The 21,206-nt window shown below is 41.0% G+C and overlaps 2 protein-coding genes across 3 annotated transcripts in view; one reads left to right on the forward strand and one right to left on the reverse strand.

Annotated features, from left to right (window-relative positions):
- Positions 1-21,206, reverse strand: part of LOC147180968 (ephrin type-A receptor 3-like) — a 153,060-nt gene that overhangs the window by 102,994 nt on the left and 28,860 nt on the right. The window contains exon 2 of the mRNA XM_086075735.1: positions 4,101-4,165. Within this exon, the coding sequence (XP_085931861.1) occupies positions 4,101-4,165 (65 nt within the window). The remainder of the gene's footprint in view (positions 1-4,100; positions 4,166-21,206) is intronic.
- LOC147180969 (uncharacterized) overlaps positions 18,266-21,206 on the forward strand; it is an 11,622-nt gene continuing 8,681 nt past the window's right edge. For both annotated transcript variants that reach the window (XM_086070379.1, XM_086070446.1), the window contains exons 1-2: positions 18,266-20,709; positions 20,801-20,963. In XM_086070379.1, the coding sequence (XP_085926505.1) occupies positions 20,929-20,963 (35 nt within the window). In that variant the 5' untranslated portion in view covers positions 18,266-20,709; positions 20,801-20,928. The remainder of the gene's footprint in view (positions 20,710-20,800; positions 20,964-21,206) is intronic.

Raw genomic sequence — 21,206 nt, forward strand, 5'->3', positions numbered from 1 at the left:
TGGAAAACTATAATTAGGCTATAGCGAAAATGGCAATTTCATCTTGTTCAATAAATCTTTATTGAGCTTTCAGGGTTTATTTTCAATCTATTTATTTATATATTGCTGTTTGGACATACAGAAGAAGAAAGGTCATTTGGGAATTTTACTTGACTTCATTACATAAAACTTATTGACTTTCTTTTTATCTTACACTCCAAAAATACTCCATATGTCGTATAGTATAAACTAGGGAAGTTTGATACCACTTTTTTTCAGACCGATACTAAGTACGAGTACTCAAACTTGAGTAGTCACCGATACCACTAGTACTTTTTGATATATACCATTTACAAAAAATGCAGGATATTTTTAATGAAAGACCTATATTTCCCAATATAGCACATCTCCTTAAAATTGCATGAAAATTTTAGGGTGTGGAGCGGCTAAAAAGAGCGGCTAGTGCTAGAAGTTAGCGAGAGCAACGGAGAAGGAGACAAGCTGTGGGAGCCCGAATCATGGTACTCAGTGACGACCACCTGCAAGCGCCAGATGTGGAAGGTAAGCAGCAGTCGACCCACTAGTTGCAAGCTCCACCGCAGGCTAACTACATTAGCGAAGTTCTTCTCCTGTGGGTATCCCTAGCAGAAAGATGGCGGCAAGGTGCAACCAAAATGTTGAATACTGATGTGAGAGAACATATTTTTTGCAAGTTACTGAAATTAAATAAATGAAATAATTATTAGCTGACCACACTGTCCCTTTAAAAAACGAAATAAAACCTATTAATCCAAAACTATGACAACCCTGCTCGGTACTTAACGCATTTGCACACACGCGGAGTTGAAACATGGGTTCAGCCTGGATGCTAATTGACTCTTTTTTTTTTTTAAGTCTGCACCCCTGTCCCTGAGCCCTCAATCAATGCAGCCAATCAGCACGGAGCTCTCTTGATTGCTTTGAAGTGAAGCAGAGATGTCAGATCAGGGTCGAAGTTCAACCATTCACTGGCTTCCCATAATATCCCTGCTGCTGCAATCATCTGATGTGTACACCTACCAGCACGTAATTGGCTCCCAAAGTTTGGAAAAAGCTCTGGCTTAGTTTAGGGCTAGCAAATTAGAGAGAGGTGAAGAGCCTCCGGCAGCGGAGAGATGTTATGGGGCCTCTCATTTTCAAACATCATTATGACATATCTGTTTTGTGTCCCTCACGACGCCCCCGCCCCCGCTCGGTGACAGAAATGGGTCGCTCCGCTCCGTCTCGGCCACATCCGGCCCCGCACGGCTCGGATTAAATTTGACCCGCGGGGGTCAAGTGTGGTTTTTGGACTAATTCAGGTAGACAGTGGTCTCAGATTGGTCGGGATTGGCTCTCGCTGAGACCAATCTCAAGGTTTTAAAAGATCAAAGGTCAACTGGATAATACCCATTATATGAAACACAAGACCTTCTGGCAACCACACCATCGTCCCTCTCTGTTCTCATATTTTGACATTCACTGACCATTTCCACAAACAAGACGCTAATACATAGCCTTAATCAGTGGAAATATTTCTTATGGACTTGAAAACACCACGAGACAATTAATTACAACAAAACCACAAGGCTGTCGAGAAAGTCTAGATTGGTTTTGTGTTATCTGCCCAGTTATAGACCACAATAAGCAAAGTAAAACAGTATTGCAACTTCATGGTGAGAGAGGGAGCGCAAATCGTTACGCAACATTAGGAATGGGCGAGTACCGATACTGAGTACTGTATCGGGCAGATACCGGCCTTATTTTAAGGCATTGGGTACTCGGACATTTTTTAGGGCTGTCAAAATTAAATTGTTTACTCTGGAAATGAACTCAGTTAACTCAGTTTTATATACTTCCTGTTGCGACCTATAACCTCTGCTCACGTGTGCGGCCAAGTTTAGTGCAGCCAATGGCACAAATATGGACAAACAGGTAGTTTTACTTTCAGTTTGACTAGCTTGATGCTTGTGTGCAGCTCGTGGGCGCAATTAAGCCTTTAAGTGAGAAATTTTGTGAATTGTTTCTATGAGAAAAAAGATGCCAGTAAAGTCTGTCCTGATCGTTTTGTTTCAACAGAAGAATTTAATTCAAGGTGCAAAGAAAACTATTAGAACAGTCTTTGATTCTAAACGTGCTTATTTGATTATTTTAAAGTAATTCCATGATTTTACTCAATCAAATATCTGTTACAAGCTTTGTATGAAATAGTACAAGCAGAAGTAGAAAAATTTGATTAATCGAGATTCATTATGGAAAATTATGTGGTTAATTAGCTAAAAAAAATGAATCGCTTGACAGCACTAGAAATTGTATTTATTATCCGTACCGGAGGTATCGGTACTTGGTATCCAGTGAGTACTCAAGAGTGAATACTTGACTATTACAAGTCTGAAAAAAGTGGTATCGAACATCTCTGTGCAACATGATTGTAAAATTTTAAATCAGGAAATGTACAGGGTAAGGTACAGTCGACCCTAACCCTATTAACGGGGGATGGGTACTGGACTGCCCCGCGAATAGTAAAAATCTGCATATAATTGATGCTGATTGAAAAGCATTGGAGGATTTTTTTCAAGTATTTCCAAACACAATAATTTATATATATATAACATTTATTGTATATATATATATAAAATGTATTGTGTTTGGAAATAAACTTCTTTTTTTTCCTCCAATGCTTTTCAAGGTTAGGGTCGACTGTACATATATATATATATATATAAAAAAAATAATATATATATTTTTTTTTAATATATATATATATATATATAGTTAGTTAGGACACAATATTCATACTATTCACTATCTAAACTGCATTTATTGTAGTGCAGCTGGCTACTGCTAGTATTTTCTACTTTTTAGTTGCTTTCACGTGTACAGATTGTTTTCCAGCAGATGATCATCCTCTTTCTGGCAACACATGATTTATATTTTATGACAAACCATAACTGACTGCAGTAAATTGTAGAGGCATCCAATTGAAAATGTCATAAAATTGCCTATTCAAGTGATAAAGGCAAGACAAACAAGAAGCATGTTCATATACGCGTAAAGGAACATCTCATGAAAACAAAGACGGACACTTTCATCCACTTATGCAAGTTCCTCTCAGTATACACTCAGGAGGTGATGCCTGATCCTTGCTTGAAAGATAAAAAGATAGACCCGAAAAAAAAGATGCATTTCACTCTCCAGCCAGTAATTTGTAATTGTAAAATAAGAACAAATGTGCCTTTCAGGAAGCCCGTGTAAACCCAATCATAACGTCAATACAAGAAAACCTCTGTACTCTTACTTGTTCATAATGAGTCACAGATGCTCTTCCATGAGAACCACATTGAAAGAAAACATACACAAACATAAACAATATGGCCACACAATCAATGCATTTCAAGTGCATGAACCTGAAACCCTGGCTTGCTTGAGAAAACAAGCCCCTCTCAGCAGCGTTCACTTCAGCTGCCTCATTGCTGCTCGCAACCATGAAACCGTGTGTGGCATCCTGCAATTCAAGCCGCCCGTGCTGAATAGCCACACGGAAGTTGGAATCGAGTAGAATCTAATCAGTGCCATTCAACTGACGTACAAAGTCGCTCTTATTTCGATGTGGAAACCGCGTTGTCATTCATTCGTCCTCCCTATACTTCCCTCTCGCCTGATGTGAGGTGACTGCGCTCCAGACTCGCCTTTTTGCTTCTTACCTGCACACGGAGGGTTACGCAACCCTTTCATGCACGCATGCAAATGCATGCAAACATCACAAATGTCTACATTTCATCTTACATAAGAATATTTACCCCTCCCGCCCAACTCTTTACTCTTGTACAAAAAATAATAAAATGGAGGTTACAGCGCCACAGCACAGTTTTCAGTGCAGCGGAAATAATTTGTAAATTCCCCCTGAAGACTCCTGATTTAGCAAGGAGAGCTCAAGAACTCGGCGCTCTCTCCAAGCACACTGCACTGCGGCTCTTGCTAAGTCCCGCCTTCCCTTCCCTTAAAATAAAACATGACGTGCATAACTTGTACATGAGGCGGCGGCAACTAGAAAGGCTAATGTTTGTTTGTGGGGGCGCGTAATGTGTGCTGCGCATACTCACCCCCTCATTAGGATAAGCCTCCCAGCCCAGGTCGGCCAAGGCGGACATGGAGTCCAGCAACGTAACTGCAAAAGAGAAAACAAACATGTGAAGCCGTTCTTTCACGGTGTTTGTTGACACACTCAGGGGGGGTAACGCTGCCTTGAATGCACCAGATCAATCTTTCATGGGTGAGTTTTTGTGCGTCTGGAAGGCTTTTGTTGTGTTGGGAAACAGTTGAGGCGGCGCTTTTGTAGAATTCCAATGTCGCGTTGAGTGTGGCGGGCCTTGCAGCTGCTGGTGGTTGAGGGGGGATAGAAAGTCACTCAGCGAGACTGAAAGTGGCTCAAGATGCCAAAGTCGAAACGTTGAAGTGACGCTCGTTCCAATATCAACCACAACTAGTGGAACACGGCCGCACTAACTTTTAGAAGCCGTTTAGAAGCAGTAAAAGCTTTTTCCTGACACATGCTTGTCCAAGGACGTTCTACAAGATGTTCGGAGTGTGTCTGTGGGATTATTTCTTTTTGTCCATTCATCCAGAAAAACACATTTGTGGTCCTGGCTCTGTTCTCGTTCATCCCAATGGTGTTCTTTCTGTCGACATGCACAGTCAACAAAGAAGAATGATGGAGTTGTGGCAGTTTTCTATCTAGTCATTATTTTTGCATCTGTGGCTCGCACTCTCCACCGTGGTGGTCCTACTCATATGCTGGACGAAAATAGAAATGCACCATGTTGAAGTCGCTCACGAGGGAGGAAGTCGCTCACGAGATGCTGTGACTATCGCGAGACCTACAGCGAGACCAGAAACCCTAACATGGCGGCGTCCTGCTGCTAAGATAGAACTAGCTCTAATATACTAAACTAATCCAAATTTAACCATCATATATCTTGCATTTTCTCTTCTCTCTTTTTCATCCGGCAGATCTGAAATACCACCCAACGTGGAGGACCTTGAACGTTTCATCGACGGATATTTTTACAGCTGCGCGATGGAGGATCCTGCCGTCGAGAAACCATCAAAGAAACCCTCTTCGAAGAAGAGGAAAAACGATTCAGCGACGGACACGGACGACCTAACCACCACCACTACGGACGTTTCGGTCAGTGTGCTGGAGTCCATAAATAAAAAACTTGACGTCCTCGGCCTCATCCTCGAGGACGTCAAAGAATTAAAAGTAAGTATGGAATTTATCAGTCAGCAGGTAAGTGTCCTTAAACAGGAAAATGCCGAGTTACATTCTACACTCACGACTGTTTCAGCCGAGCTGGAAACTATGAAAAAAGAAAATAAAACGCTAAAAGAAACAGTTTTAGATGTACAATCCCGCAGTATGCGGGAGAATTTAATATTCTCAGGTATATCTGAGAATACCTCTGATAACCCAGAGGTTGAGATAAAAAAATTTATGACGAATTCATTAAAAATTCCTCAGGAGACGGTAAATAACATCTCTTTTGACCGGGTACATCGGCTTGGAGCCCGTAGAGGCAACAAACCCCGTCCTATTATTGCAAAGTTTGAACATTTTAAACAGAAATTATTTGTTAAAAGTAAAGGACGGGAGCTTAAAGGGACCTCATTTGGAATGAATGATCAATTCCCGAGAGAGATCAATGAGCGGCGAAAGGTACTGTTTCCTATAATGAAACAAAATAGGCAGGAGGGTAAGCGGACTACGATAGCCGTTGATAAGTTATATATCGATGGCCAACTATTCCGGAACCCCAATTCCACTCCCTGGCTGTTCTAATTAGCATTGGTGGAACTAAACTTAGTTTGATTACTAGGTGTATACATATACTGTATATGTGGTTATAAAACCAAAAACATGAATACTTATTATGTTTAGGCTATATTATAAATATAATATTAATACACAACTATATCTAAAGTATATTTATAAAAAATAAAATAAAAAAAAATCTCGCTGGGGTTACTGGTGTATTGTTATGTTTAATCCCCTGTTAATTTCCCTCACTTTCACCGCCCTACTCGTTTTTGCACGGTTTTATTTACTTACACGTTACCTTACACGTTACCTTACACGTTACCTTACACGTTACCTTACACGTTACCTTACACGTTACCTTACACGTTACCTTACACGTTACCTTACACATTACCTTACATGTTGCCTTATACGTTACCTCATATTTTATACAAACTATATAAATCACCTAACCACTTTGATTCTATCCTATAACATGCCAGTGGTGGCAAATGGCCTATACAGATATATACATAGGACTGTGTTTATATTATTTGTATGCATAAATTAGTTTTGGTTTCCTGGAATGTTTGTGGCGCTCGCTCACAGGCAAAAAGAATAAAAACTTTAGACCATCTCTTAAAATTAAAAGCAGATATTTGCCTCCTACAAGAAACCCACCTACAAAAATCTGAAGAAAAATTACTTATTGATAAAAATTTTAGCCAAGCGTACTCTGCCCCTTATAACAGTAGACAAAGGGGAGTCTGTATACTCATACATAATAATTTACTCTTTACTCTAAATAATACAATAACAGACCCAGAGGGCCGATACATTATTATTCAGGTGACTATATTTAATAAAATATATACATTCGGTAATTTATATGCCCCTAATAATGATGATCCGGCCTTTTTCCATGAATTTTTCTCTAAACTGTTTGAATTAGCAGCGAACTCTACTATTATTATTGGAGGAGACTTTAACACAACCTTAAATCCATTAATAGATCGTTCTAATAAAACAACATGTATAAGGCGATCACAATCCACAAAAGTAATAGGGGAATATATGGATGACTTTGGCCTCGTCGACAGCTGGAGACTTAAAAACCCAAATAAGAAGGAATTTACCTTCTTTTCCGCTGTGCACCGGTCCTTTTCAAGAATTGATTTTTTTCTTACAAATAATGCTATTGCTGATAAAACTGTTACAAAAATACATCCTATTATTATTAGCGACCATGCACCAGTCTCCCTTTCCCTACAAGTTGATTATACCTTTAAACCACCACCTACATGGCGTTTTAACATCTCACTACTAAACGACGCAGAATTTGACAAAATTATAAGAAAAGAATGGGCAGACTTTTTGGAAATAAATGACTCTCCAGACCTATCTCCAGCTCTTCTCTGGGAAGCCGGGAAAGCAGTAATTAGAGGTAAAATTATATCATATTCATCTTATAAAAAGAAACAGGATCAAAAATTAGAAAAAGACTTGGAAGATAAAATTAAACAACTGACGGATGAGTACGCAATAAACCCAAATAACCAAATATGGACTGACTTACAAAATACAAAAATACAGTTAGACGATATGTTAACTAAAAAGACAGAGTTTATAATACAACAATTGAGATACAACAACTTTGAATATAATAACAAATCAGGTAAATTTCTTGCAAACCAACTTCAACGTAATCGTGAAAAATCACTTATAACGGCTATTAAAGGTACAACTGGTGAATGTACACAATCACCAGAAGAAATTAATCAAATTTTTTATAATTATTATCACAACTTATACTCAGAAACTAATAAACCTAACCCAGAGCATATTGAGGCATTCCTCAGTAGCTTAAGTATATCTCAGGTAACTACTGAATATAAAGATATGTTAGATGCACCACTTACTATAAACGAGTTGTACAGTGCTCTAGATAGTATGCCAAATGGCAAAGCACCCGGCCCGGATGGTTATCCGGCTATATTTTTAAAGCACTTCTGGTCAATGCTTGCTCCACTATTCTTAAGAGTAGTAACAGAAATTAAAACTAATGGTCACATACGCCCACACATGAATACAGCAGCAATTAAACTTTTATTAAAGCCAGAAAAAGACCCCACCCTTCCATCAAGTTACCGTCCGATTTCACTAATTAACACTGATATTAAAATTATCACTAAGGCTTTTACATCTAGATTAGAAACAGTAATCCCGACAATCATTCATAGCGACCAAACAGGCTTTATTAAAGAGCGTCACTCTACTAATAATATTAGAAGGCTCTTTAACCTTATTAGTATGTCACAGCGGCATGATAAAAAGGCAGTTATTATATCATTGGATGCAGAAAAAGCTTTTGATAAAGTTAACTGGTCCTTCCTCTTTGCTGTTTTAAATAAATTTGGCTTTGGGAAGTCATTTATTCACTGGGTGTCAGTATTATATGATTCTCCTAAAGCTACTGTTACTACTAATGGGATTATATCTAAGAGTTTTACTCTACAGAGAGGCACAAGACAGGGATGCCCACTGTCGCCTTTATTATTTGCAATATTTATTGAACCGCTTGCATTAGCCATACGCCAGGAAAGAATGATTCAAGGAATTCACTCTGGGGTAACAGAACATAAAATTAATCTATATGCCGATGATATTTTACTTTATTTAGAAAAGCCTGCTATTTCATTAGGGGAAGTATTTAACTTAATAACTAAATTCTCACAGTTATCAGACTATTCTATTAACTGGACAAAATCAACACTTCTACCTATTACAGAAAATTCATGGAACCCTGCAAGCCAGGACCCATACTACTCATTTCCTATAGGTAATTTAAAATACTTAGGCATAAAAATCTCACCTAAATTAACTGATTTAGTTCATTTAAATTTCACTCCACTTCTGGATAGCATTTATAGTGACTTGGAGCGCTGGAATAATCTTCCTATTTCTCTAATAGGACGAATAGCCACTATTAAAATGAAAGTTTTACCCAAAATAAACTATTTTTTCTCAATGATTCCATTTAAACCTACGGCTAACTGGTTCCAGTTGTTGGACTCAGCCGTTACAAAATTTTACTGGAAAAAAAAAAAAGCAAAGATTAGTCTATCTACTCTTCAGAAAAATAAATCCAAAGGAGGTCTAGAGGCACCAAATTTTATGCACTATTATATAGCCAACCAGCTACAATATATTATTTTATGGGCACAACCCAATAGAGATACTAACTGTTGGCTGGAACTAGAACAGAAGGATTGTAATAACCTCAGACTCCTAGATTTACTCTTTATTACAACATCGATTAAGCGCCATAACTGCTTTAAAAATCCAATGATTTCCGCCACCCTGACTGCCTGGTGGAAGGCACTAGAAATGACAAAAGCCAAAGTGGAGCCCAGCGGGCTTTCTCCCCTATGGCATAACCCCGACTTTCAAATTAACAACCAATCGTTTTATTTGAATGTGTGGGAGCAGAAAGGAATTACACATCTCCACCATCTCTTCTCAGATAATATGTTTATATCATATACATCCTTGCTCCAAAAATATAAAATAAAAAACGGAAACTTTTTACATTATTTGCAAGTTAAAAGTATGATAAAGAAACAAATTCCAACACTCCAGGGTACGCTCCAACCGCCTGTTTTAGCTAAAGATATTACCAAGCTTTCTCCAACAACAACAAAAAAACTCTCAAAAATATATAAGTTACTTTCATATACTGATAAAACGTCTTTACCCATCTCAAAATGGGAAACAGACTTGTCTATAGCTCCGGAATCTGTCTTTTGGATTCAAGTTTGTGAAAATGTTTTTAAAATGACAAAACACACAAATTTACAACTTATCCAATATAAAATTATTCACAGAACATACATTACTCAATATATGATGAAGAAAATGGGACTCTCAGACTCCGACATTTGTCTCCAGTGTTTACAAAACACTACAGACACTTATTTTCATGCTTTATGGTTATGTACTCCGGTTATGTGTTTCTGGACTAAAGTCTTAGAAAAACTTTCCGCTGTCTTGGACTGTAGGATACCGTTCTCTCCAAACTTGTGTTTGCTAGGTGACTTAACAACAATTGACTTACCACATAAACAATTTCAATCTATACTTGTAGCCCTTACTATCGCAAAAAAAACAATTCTTGTTAACTGGAAAAATAAACAAACTTTGAATATCGACCAATGGTCTAACCTCCTCATAAATCATATTTTAATGGAAAAAATATCTGCCTCAAATAAAAACCAAATGTCAAAATTTAAAGAAACATGGTCTACGTATATAGAATTTTTTAACCTAAACTTGGATTTTAATTCTGCCTGTTAGCGAGAGCCACAGCAGCGTTATAACTGGCATTGATGTTTCTGTATTAGGCAATTTGTAACTAATGGTTGTGTTTCCATAGTCAGGAACCCGGCTGCTGCCAGCGGGATCGAGCGGATTCACCTCCGATGGGCACCAGGGGTTGATATTCGGATTCACGGCATGCCAGTGGGTTAATTCTGTGGGTGCTGTCCCCCCTGGCGGGGAGTGGGCGGGTCTCCCCCTCTGTTGGCTGCTGGGTGGCGGCTGCGTCTTGGCCGTTCCCTGGGTCTCTTGGGGGGTGCTGCGTTGCGGGGCTTTCCCTGGTGTCGGGGGCGGCGCCGTTCCGGCGCGGTCCGTCGCTCTGGGCCCGGCGACGCGGTTCGGGGCCTGTGGGCCGCCGGGGTGCCCGGTGGTTCCCTCTCCCCTCCCCCTTCCTCCCCCTTGCTGCCTCTCCCTCGTCGCCTCTCCCCGCCCGTCCTCCGCCTCCCTGTCCCCTCTCCCTCGTCGCCCTTCCTCCTCCTCTCCCCCTCTCCTTGCGTCCCTGCCGCTGCCCCCTGCCCTTCTTGTCGTCCCCTTCCCTCCTCCCTTCCCCTTCCCCGGTACGCCTTCCTTCCCCTCCCCTGGGCCGGGGGCTCCATCCATGGCCCGGGTCTCGGTGCTATGGGGGCCGGCGGGGGTGGCTGGGGTTTGGTGTCGTGCCCGCCCCGCTCCGGTGGGCGTCCTGACACCTCGGGCGGGACCCAGTATCCGGGGGGCGAGCCCTATCGCCCCGCCGGACGGGTCCCATATGCCCGCCGGGGTCCTGGTGGGGTGGGTGGGGGCTTGGTGGGCCGGTGCGCCTCCTGCCCCCGCCCGGTTGGGGGGGGCCCCGCTGGTCACACCTCTTAACTCACTACACTAGGTTTGCACAATACACTTTTATAGACATATAGGGCACATAACACACTTTGGGGGGTGGGGTAGGGTGGAAACACCGTCTTCACCCTACAACTCCCCTCCAATTTTAATACACCACACAACTTGTGGGTGGGGGGGGGGCTTGGGGGCTTGTGGGGGTGCCATCGGTTGGGGGCCGCAGTATAGAGCAGTGCTGCGGTCCCCTGTCCGTGTCGCCACCCGCCCCCCCCCCCCCCCGCCCTATCTATTTTTTTTAATGCACCACATACACTCAGCAACATGCTTGGGTGGCGGGTGGATCGGAGCGTGGGAATATCATTTCCATCGGCTCCGGTTCACCTGCTCCTAATTTTAATGCACCACACACACACACTTGTATATACACTGGGTGGGGTCACATTCACGGTTTAGGGGTAGAGTTCGCCAGTCCGCGAGCTGGCGGACTCAGTAACAGGGGTTAATTTTCACAAAGAACGCTGGGGTGACGACCGGGGCCTTCCCCCGCTGGGCCTGGGGTTCGGGGGTGTCGGCCGCCCTCCGGTGCCCCCATCTCCCCCTTCTGCCCCCGGTGTTCCGTCCTTCCACACGGCGGGGGGTGGGGTGGGCGCGGCTGCCCTCTCCGCTCCGCTGTCCGGCCCCTCTTCGGCGCCGGTGCCTGGGTGCGGGTGGTCCCCGGGGGCTGGGGGTCGGGGGTTGGGGGGCTGCCGGTTGGTCGGGGTGGGGTCGGGGGGGGGTTGGCTTTGTTGGGGGGGGGGGGGGGGCGGTGGTGGGGGTTGCGGGGTGGGGGGTGCTGGGGGTGGGGGGTGTCTGGGGGATTGGGGGCATGGGGGCGGCTGGGGCTGGGTTGGGGTGGGTGGCGGGGGTGGATGGGGGGCGGGGGGTGGTGGGGGGGCGGGGGTTGGGGGCCGGTGGGGTGCCTGGTGGGCCTGCAGTGCCCCGTCCTGCTGCGTTGGGCCGGGGGCGCGGGCCGTGTTGGGGCGGGGGGCGCTCCTGCTCCTGGGTTTGCTCTCTGGCCGGTGGCCCTGGTGGGGCCCGGGGGTCGTCCTTTGGCGCTGCCGCGGCCTGGGGGGCCCTGAGGTGTTGCGCTTGCTCTGTTCCGGCGGGGGTCGACGGCTCCCCTCTTTGGTGGAGATTTTCATGCATGCCAGATCCACCACACCAGCATCTACCGAAACTCAGACACAATCTGTTTCCTCCTCAGGTTATTGAATCGGTGGAGGCTGGTGTCTCGGATCTCACGCGGCTTCGTCTGTCCTTCCTTCCTTTTCTCGGTCTCTCCGTTGGTCTCTTGAGGCCTCCCTGACTTTATGTTTTTTGGATTTGTTGGGGTCTGGATGTTTCTTGGGCTGGGGAGGAGTTCTGGTGGGGGGTGTCTGGTCGGTGCTGGATTTCACCTTCCTTGGTTTTCTTCGGTCCCCTCGGGTCTCCTGGTGTTCGATTTAGGTGAACGGTATAAGATTTTTTTTTTCTAATAGGTTTTCTGGTGAGCTAACAAACACACGCACGCACGCACGCACACACACATACTCACCCACACACACAAAAAAAAAAAAAAAAAAGTATGTATGTATGTATGTATATATGTATGTATATATGTGTATATATATATATATATATATTTAAAAAAAAAAAAAAAAAAAAAAAAAAGAGCAATGATGATGACATTTCCGAATGAACAATACTGAGCTCTTAAAGAAAAAAAGAAAAAAAAAAAAAAAAAAAAAAAAAAAAAAGAAATGCACCATGTTTGTTTTTGCTCACGTTTTTCATGAACTGAACTCAAAGGGCTTCTATTTCTCTCATAATGTTCGGAAGTCTGTCTGAATTTGCGTTAGTGTGTTAGGTGTGACTAGGCATGGGAGGTAATAGATTCTGATGGTATGATTGATAACACATTATCGTGGTATTAAAATTACAGCTCTAAAATATATTTAGGTAAATCAAAACATTTATTTCCCACAATTAAACACAATTTTATTTTATTTGTATTTATTTATTAATTTATTTATTTTGCACAATATATTTAGTATCGAAAAAAACATGTATCTTGTTAGAATAATAAATTAAATAAATAAACACATACTTCTGTTGTAATTGTTCATAGTAAGTCACAGTGTCCCATCACAATATATTTATAATATTTAGTACAGAAGAAACATGTATCATGTTAAGAATAAATAAATAAATAAATAAATGAATAAATAACTAAACAAAGAAAGAAACAAACAAACAAACATTGACATTCTTGTGTTTTCATTCTTCCTTGTAACTCATCACCGGTGAGCTATTTTTAGAACAGACCTCGTGGGCTACTAATGTTGTCTTTGGGGCTAACTAATACCTGCTGACACTTTTTTTTTTTAGGACAATGCATATTGTTTCCTCTATTTCGTCATGTTCCCTCCCTCCTCTTACTCCAAACCATCAAACCAGTAATCGGTCCATGCCTAATTGTGACATATCAAGATGCTGATTTGACAGCATGATTATTGCACAGGTGTGCACTAGATTGGCCATATTAAAAGGCTACACTAAGATGTGCAGTTGCAGTAAAATTGTTACGTTTGTGTACGCAGAAAAAGTTTTATGATGTGTTTATGTATATATATTTTTTTTTTGTTCAGTGTGACCAAATACAGAATTATTTAAAGGTATTTACATTAGTTTTGTAATAATTGACCACGTGTTTTCAGAATCTCCCAAAATAACATTCTATTCATGCTCGATGGCCTTGGAGTTAACCCTTCATGACGAGAGAGCAATCATATAACATCATTGGGTATTCAAAATGGGCTATGCATTCATTGTGAACAGCTTTAAAAAATATATATATTAAAAAAAACAAGAGCATCCACTTTTATGCCTTTCTATGATTTCTAGGCTCTTCAGGCCTGTTGCTGCACAGTTTGTGTTCAAATAAATATTGCTTGAACTGGTATAACCCATGCTTTTTGCTAGCGCGTCTAATGTGTTTTGCATTGTTTGTTAGCATTAGGCTAAACGGCTTTACCAAAAGCAAAGCTGGCTGCTCAAATAATACAAAATGTTCTGTTTTTATGTTTTGTTTTACTGTTCACTTCACTTCAACAAGGAGTGGGAGTAAAGAGTTTAAAAAACAATAATAATGTTCAATATCTGGCAAACTGCCTGCTTGTTGTGAAGTAAGTTGAGTTCGCTGCCCCCATACGGTGCTCATATCTCAATTTGTACGCACAAGTCAAAGTAAAAAAAATAATAATCTGAAAGACGGCTTGTATTTCTTAAATCTGGTCAGAAAGTGATAGAAGCCACATCCACATCTTTGCGATCTCAGTGCTATAGTCGGAATTGGAGGGAAGATGCAAGGAAGGTGACGATGACAAGTGATGAGAGGAAGGCGGCGGCTTGACCAGCAGGAGGCATAATGAAAACCTGCTTCTTCACCTGCGTGTTGGGGTGGTGATTCGTTGAATGTGTATGGCTGCACTTCTTCCACTCAGGTTCTAATCAAGCCTTCAATGCTGCCGATCATCAATATTTAATCAGCATCCATATGCAGAGACGCCTGCTTCTCTCTTTCTTCTCGCCGCTCAACTGCCATCATGTCAAGCTTCTCTGTTATGCAAATTACCAGTATGGCTAAAAGCTACAGGAACTTATGTAGCACACTACCAAATTGGGTGAAATAGCTAAAAAGTTACCCAATGTGGGTAAAAAATGGACTGATCCACTACTTGGATCAGTTTGACCCAACTTTCTGGGTTGTTTTGACAAACAAGCTCATTTCTTGGGTTGTCTTATACAAAATGGCACAATTTTTGGGGCTTCTGTGCAAAACAACCCAGGAAGTTAGGTCAAATTGACCAAAGTAGAGAATCAGTCCATTTTTTTACACAAATTGGGTTATTTTTTTACCTTAATGGGTTGACGATTTGACGCAGTACACTGGGTTAAGATTTTGATCCAGCAAGGGGTAAAAACTACCCATACTGATTAGTTAAACCCACCAAGAAATGGATTGTGAGGTTCTTGGTATATCTGTGGTTAAAAATAATACAAGAAGAAGCAACTTTGCCTAGTGGGGAGTACTACACCAACCGACTACAATGTGACGTCACTCTACAATGGCGACCCCTTTGGAAACACAGACCGTGAATGGTGAAACTAGACAGCTTTCTTTATTCATAAATATTCTACATAACTTCACGTAACACAACGTACGTGACAGTATGCCGCTATCTCTCTGCATAAAATTATACGGTGAACTACCGAACTGTATGGAATGCTTAAGAAATAAGATAAAAACAATAAATGAAGCAAAATTGCAAGAAGGCAAGTTTGCTGGACGTCAAAATGAGTTTTGAGTACCAAAATAAACAACAATTCATCACTAACCGCCATTTTGGTTGTTTACTTTCGCTATGAACGCTTTCAGGTCGGAACTGGAAAAAGCCAACTGGGATAAGTCCACCAGGTACCGACCAATCATGGTTTACAAACTCAAAAAACAGGTGAGCTGTGATTGGTTGTTACCTGAGCTACTGTGATGTCATTTTTCAGTTGACAGCAAGAGGCAAAATGGCCGCCGCGTGAGATGGATTAACAGGTGGATTTTGCTTCTTCATTCATATTCCATAAACACAATATTAATCAGAATATTGTGTTTACACTAGTGGGGCTATATATAAAATGCTATTGTAAAGCAAACGTTTGGGTTGACGTCGACTTTCGACATCAGTACACGACAAAATGGTGACCTGCTTCATCCCAAATCCAATCTCCAACCCATTCTGCCGGGTCAAAATGATCAACCCAACCTTGGGGGGAAAAACGACCCAATCTGCTCAACATCTACATTATCCACCAAGTGACTCAGGAAAACAGCCCACTATTTGTTTTGTGTGTAGACTTCAGAGGGCTCAGCTGTGGGACACAAGTCCCCCAATTATGTTCCAGAGTTTATATGACCTCTTTTGCATGCATCTGTTTCATAAGCGTTCCAAAAAGACATGGCGTAATCACATTTCCTACCCGGTATATGAGCCTGTTTACAAGCTCATCTGTCTGACAAATTCACACGTTGTACAACATCTCCCGAGCATCCATACAGGCGGGAGGGACGCCATGCAGTAATTGTGTCTGTATTTGCGCGTCCGCTGTGTGCGCGTCGAGCGGACGTGAAATGAGCGCAATGACAAAGGAGGAGAGGAGGAGAGGTGTGGAGCAGCTAAAGGTCACGTGAATCCTCCAGCCTCACACATTAAGAGCATTTAGACCGCCTCCATCCGTCAAACGGCGTACAAAGGAAGGGAATGGATTAACATGATTACATGTGATATCAAAGACTGCTATAGAATCACACACAGTCAGAGATAAAAGCCACATACAGGATCAGTAGCCTGACACGTCAATTATGCTAATAATTACTTCTATGAAGTGCTTTCAGAGGAAACAGGAACAAATAGATGGATTTCTAGTCCTAAAAGATGATACGCACACTTTTAATCCATATGTTGTGCCTTCAGAGTTAGTCGGCCTCAGTTCTTCCTTTCCCAATAATAGTTATTTTTATTTACAGTCCGCGATGAGCTCTAATGTTCATAGTCTGAGTTCTTGTAAACCACATTTCCTCTAAAAAAAAATGTATTTTGACTGTTCTGATTTAGAAGGAAGAAAATTAGCAACAAAACCGTATAAAACTGCAATAGGTAAAATTATGGTCACAAATGAAAACCTGGGTGGATCAAAAATAACCAAAACGTGAAGTAGTGAGGGTGTTATAGTTGTGCTTTCATTGCGTTGTTGTTGTTTTTTTCCAGTCTCTGATTGAGTAGAAGGGCTTGTCCTCCTGTGCCGCACCTGTTTCTCATTCACAAATCAACGCTTTATAAGGACTGGAACTGCCGACACTCCTCGTCGGAGTATAGACCTTGCTACGTCCTCGCCCAAGAACTTTATTCCGACTTTGTGTTCCAAATTCCTATCTCTAGCTTCGTTTATTGTTTCCAGTTTCTCACGTCAGTCTTTTGACACGTAGTTTTATGTTGTTGTTTCCTCGGCTTATTGCCTGAGTGCTTGTTAACCACACGTTGAGCCTTTTTTGCTTCGTAGTTTTGTGTTTCCTCAGCTTTACGCTTGAGTGATTGGTATCCACGTGTTGTTTTTCCCCACGTCGCTTTTAGTTTATCCACTTTGTATGGCTCGTTTTGTATTTAGTTTTTTCTTTTCGCGTTGTGCCTTTCTGCAGCCCTCGGGTGTATTTTTGTTACTTTATTTTCCTTGCATACTTTGCAAGCAATTTTTGTTAACTGATTTTCTCCTGGCTTTGTGTCGTAGAATTCCGTTGTGTACAATTAAATTTGTCAATCCACACCCTTTGTGTCTCTGCGTTTGTGGGATCCACTATCCGGTTATTCCGGAAATCATTACAGAGGGCAAACAGTCATGTCTTCGCCATTTGCTTACTTTTAATAAATCATTAAAATGGGATTTTGTGTTTTGGAAATCAGATCTTTTATTTTCAATCCATATCACCAAGCCCACCAGTTCTTGTTTTGTACCTTACAAAAGGCAAAAAACCTTGTGGCCCAATCACCTTCACAGGTTTTACATTTCCCGAAGCCAATTTATAATCCTTAGGGAAAACAGAGACACGGCATTAAGATGCACAACAACACTTTTTCTTCTTCTCCTCACACCTCTTGTCAATAGCACTTATCACTTATAATCAATGGGTGCACTTATCAATTATGTATTACTGTAGATCCATCCCTTCCTGACTGCTGACACAGCATGACATCATTTTGCAGATGCCTTTGGCCAAAGGAAGCATTTTATCCACACTTCCTCTTAATCATCTGCGCATACTAGTCTTCCATATGAGCATGTAACATTTGTTGAAATACAATTTGCTCCCATAACCTTAACAAAGCAGAACAAACCTTGTAAAATCACAAGCGTCACGGTTATAGAATTCATGGCCGAGCTCTTATGTTGATTGGAGGTGGAACTAATGATTTAGAGAGGGAGTGCGGCTCTTCCTGAAGCAAACATCAGCAAGCGTCCGTGTCTATATCGGCCTCGCCATCATTCTCTCCCTTCTTTTCTCTTTCCTCCTCCTTGGACCTTAAATGGCGTGTGTGTGTGTGTGTGTGTGTGTGTGTGTGTGTGTGTGTGTGTGTGTGTGTGTGTGTGTGTGTGTGTGTGTGTGTGTGTGTGTGTGTGTGTGTGTGTGTGTGTTGCCTTTGTGTATTATGAGGACATGTCACCTGAATACACGCAACACTGCGAGGACATTTTGAATTATGAGGACACAGCCCATGTCCTCATAATTCATTCAATGCAGAAGTGCTTCTAGGGCTGTAGAAGGCTTAAATCCAAAGTTTTAGCCAATGTCCTTGTAAACCATAATTACATGAATTTGTGTATTTTTGTGTATTTGATGACGCCCCCTGTAGGAAGGTCCTCGTAATGCACCACTTCATGAATTATTCACACCAGTGTATATTTCACAGCATTTGATTGGCTGACCGTCACCTGTCCCCACAATTACGCACATGTCCCCATAATTCCGTTTTTTCTCAAAATGCTGTGTATTGTGAATGTTTGTCTGTAGACGCAGAGCCTTTTTTTTTTTTGCAGCCACCAATTCCTAAGTAGATAAATTAAATAATGAAATACACTATGACATTTAATTATATATTTCAGCATTTAATTCTTGCAGTGGTTGTTTATTTGAAAATATACAATGGTTAACAGCTGTTTATCACATCACTTTGAACAGCTGGAGGCAGAGACAGAGAAACTGTCAGTGCCGTATATTGATTCATCATTTAACATCCCACCCTGCCTTTACAATGTAACATCTTTCTGTACACCAGTGGCCAAATGTTTTGAGAATGACATTGATTTTCTAAAAATCTCCAGTGCTGACTTATTATTATTGTTTTTTTATGATGGCAATTTGCATGTACTCCAGAATGTTATAGTGATTAGATGAATTGCAAAGTCCCTATTTGCCATGAAAATTAAAGTAATTTCCTTTAGTGACCTTACAAACTTTAAGTGAAGAAGGCTTCAGGGCACCCAAGAAAATCCAGCAAATGCCAGGACTATCTCCCAAAGTTGATTCAGCTGCGGGATAAGGACATCACCACCAGTGTAGAGCTTGCTCAGGAATGGCAGTAAGCAGGTATGAGTGCATCTACACCCATGGTGAGGGAGTAAGACTTTTGGAGGATGGCCTGGTGTGACCAGTGAAAAGGGGATTCCATAAATACAGACCAAAATAAGAAAAAGAGAGTTATTTTCTCTGATTAACCCCCTTTCCAAATGTTTGGGGCATCCAGAAAAATGCTTGTCTGGAGAAGAAAAGGTGAGCGCTACCATCAGTCCTGCTTCATGCCAAAAGGAAAGCATCATGTGACCATTCATTTGCAGGGTTGCTTCTCAGCCAAGGAATTGGGCTCGCTCACAATTTTGCCAAAAAACACATGCATCCATTACTAAAGTATAGTACTAAAACATCCTCGGACAGCAACTGTATGACAGCAGCAAGGTTATTTTATTTACTAAAGCAAAAAAACATTTTCGTTAATGAAAAAAAAAACCTTTTTAAAAAACTGAAACTGAAATCACATTTTATGATTACAAAATGATCTATAATTCTAGCAATAATATCCTTTGTTTTCGTCTGTGGTAATTCATTTAATATATGAGCCTTTGGGGTTCATTTTAAATGTGATCTATTTTTTTTTATTGACACTGTAAATCATAGAACAATAGCCACTCTTATCAACAAAGTTCATAATCCAACGACTGAACCAATTTGTTGATTTGAACGGGATTTATTATATTGCCCTGAGTACGGAAGTGACGTCATCTAGCAGCCCCGATAGAGAACCGCCCCCGGCTCTATTTACTTCACGAGATGTGATGGCGTGTAGCTGTGCTAATGAGGTAGGTTTGAAGCTCGAATTTTTCCTGTTGTTGTTGGTCGCTTGTGTACATTGCTCCCTCTTTCGCGAAAATGATTTATAATGCAAGTCCAGTGTAAGTGCAGCTAAGCTTACGTTAGCATACCTAACCATCTGTTGATTATGATGGATGCAGCTAATTATTTAGAATTGCTACGCTTCTGTTAGCGACGGTTAGCATAGCAGAGCTAACCGTCTGTTGAGTAAGATGAATGCTAATTGCAATTTTTAAGAGGAAAGCAATAACAGGCTGGTTTTTGATGTGAAAATATACAATGGCTTAGTATTACCAGTACAGTATAAATGAAGTATTGGTAAATTGCTGCATTTGTGTTTACTTAAATTTGTTCTTTCAATAGAAATATTTCAGTAAAGTCTGTTAGTGTTCATTACATTTAATTTATGCAAATATTTAGCAGAGCTGTGCTATCCACTGTATTTTATTTTCGTTGGCACATTTACTGCACACTGCACAGGCTATTATGGTACACTGTGACTTTCAGTGTACCATAATTACCATACCATAAACTTCAAGACATCTGCACCAAGTTACCTATCAAACTGATTGAAACTCATTTTTTTCTATAGCTTTAGATCATTATCTTCAGTGAGACATGTCAGTCATGAGGCCACAGAGGGCAAAAGTTAAACCCAAAGAAGAGGTAGCATACTTTTCATCCTTAGGTAAAGACAAGAATGGCTTCACCATAAAATATATTAATTAATTCAAAGGTGAGTATTGGTAAAATATTCTTTAGTATGGGTCTAGTTTTCATTATTGTTATAATGAAATATTTCTGTTGTATCCTTTTTTCTTTGTAAGGTCGAGGAGTGTTCAGTTCCTGCTCCTTTCAGAAGAGAGACTTTCCTACTGAATATCGAGGAGAAGTTCTAAGCAAACAGGAACGTGAAAACAGGCTGAGAGTGTATCATGATGCCCGGAAGGTTTTCATGTTTGAATTTCGCTACAATGGAAAAACACTATGGTATGTTTATATGGTGTGTTGTCACACTTAATTTTGTTTTTTTTGGGGGGATATCGTGCAAGGTTTGACAAAACATAAAAGATTAATTAAAACTCAAAAGCAAAAGTACATTCTTTTCTCAATATAATTTTTTTATTTTTTTATTTCATTTTTTACAATATTGTGACTTGTTTTTTTATTTTACTTTTACAGTTATCGTGAGTATCGCTAACCTCACAATATCATGTTAATTATCATATCGTG

Source organism: Leptonotus elevatus, chromosome 1, assembly GCF_054856555.1.
Source record: "Leptonotus elevatus isolate MCC_2025b chromosome 1, RoL_Lele_1.0, whole genome shotgun sequence".
NCBI lineage: Eukaryota > Metazoa > Chordata > Actinopteri > Syngnathiformes > Syngnathidae > Leptonotus > Leptonotus elevatus.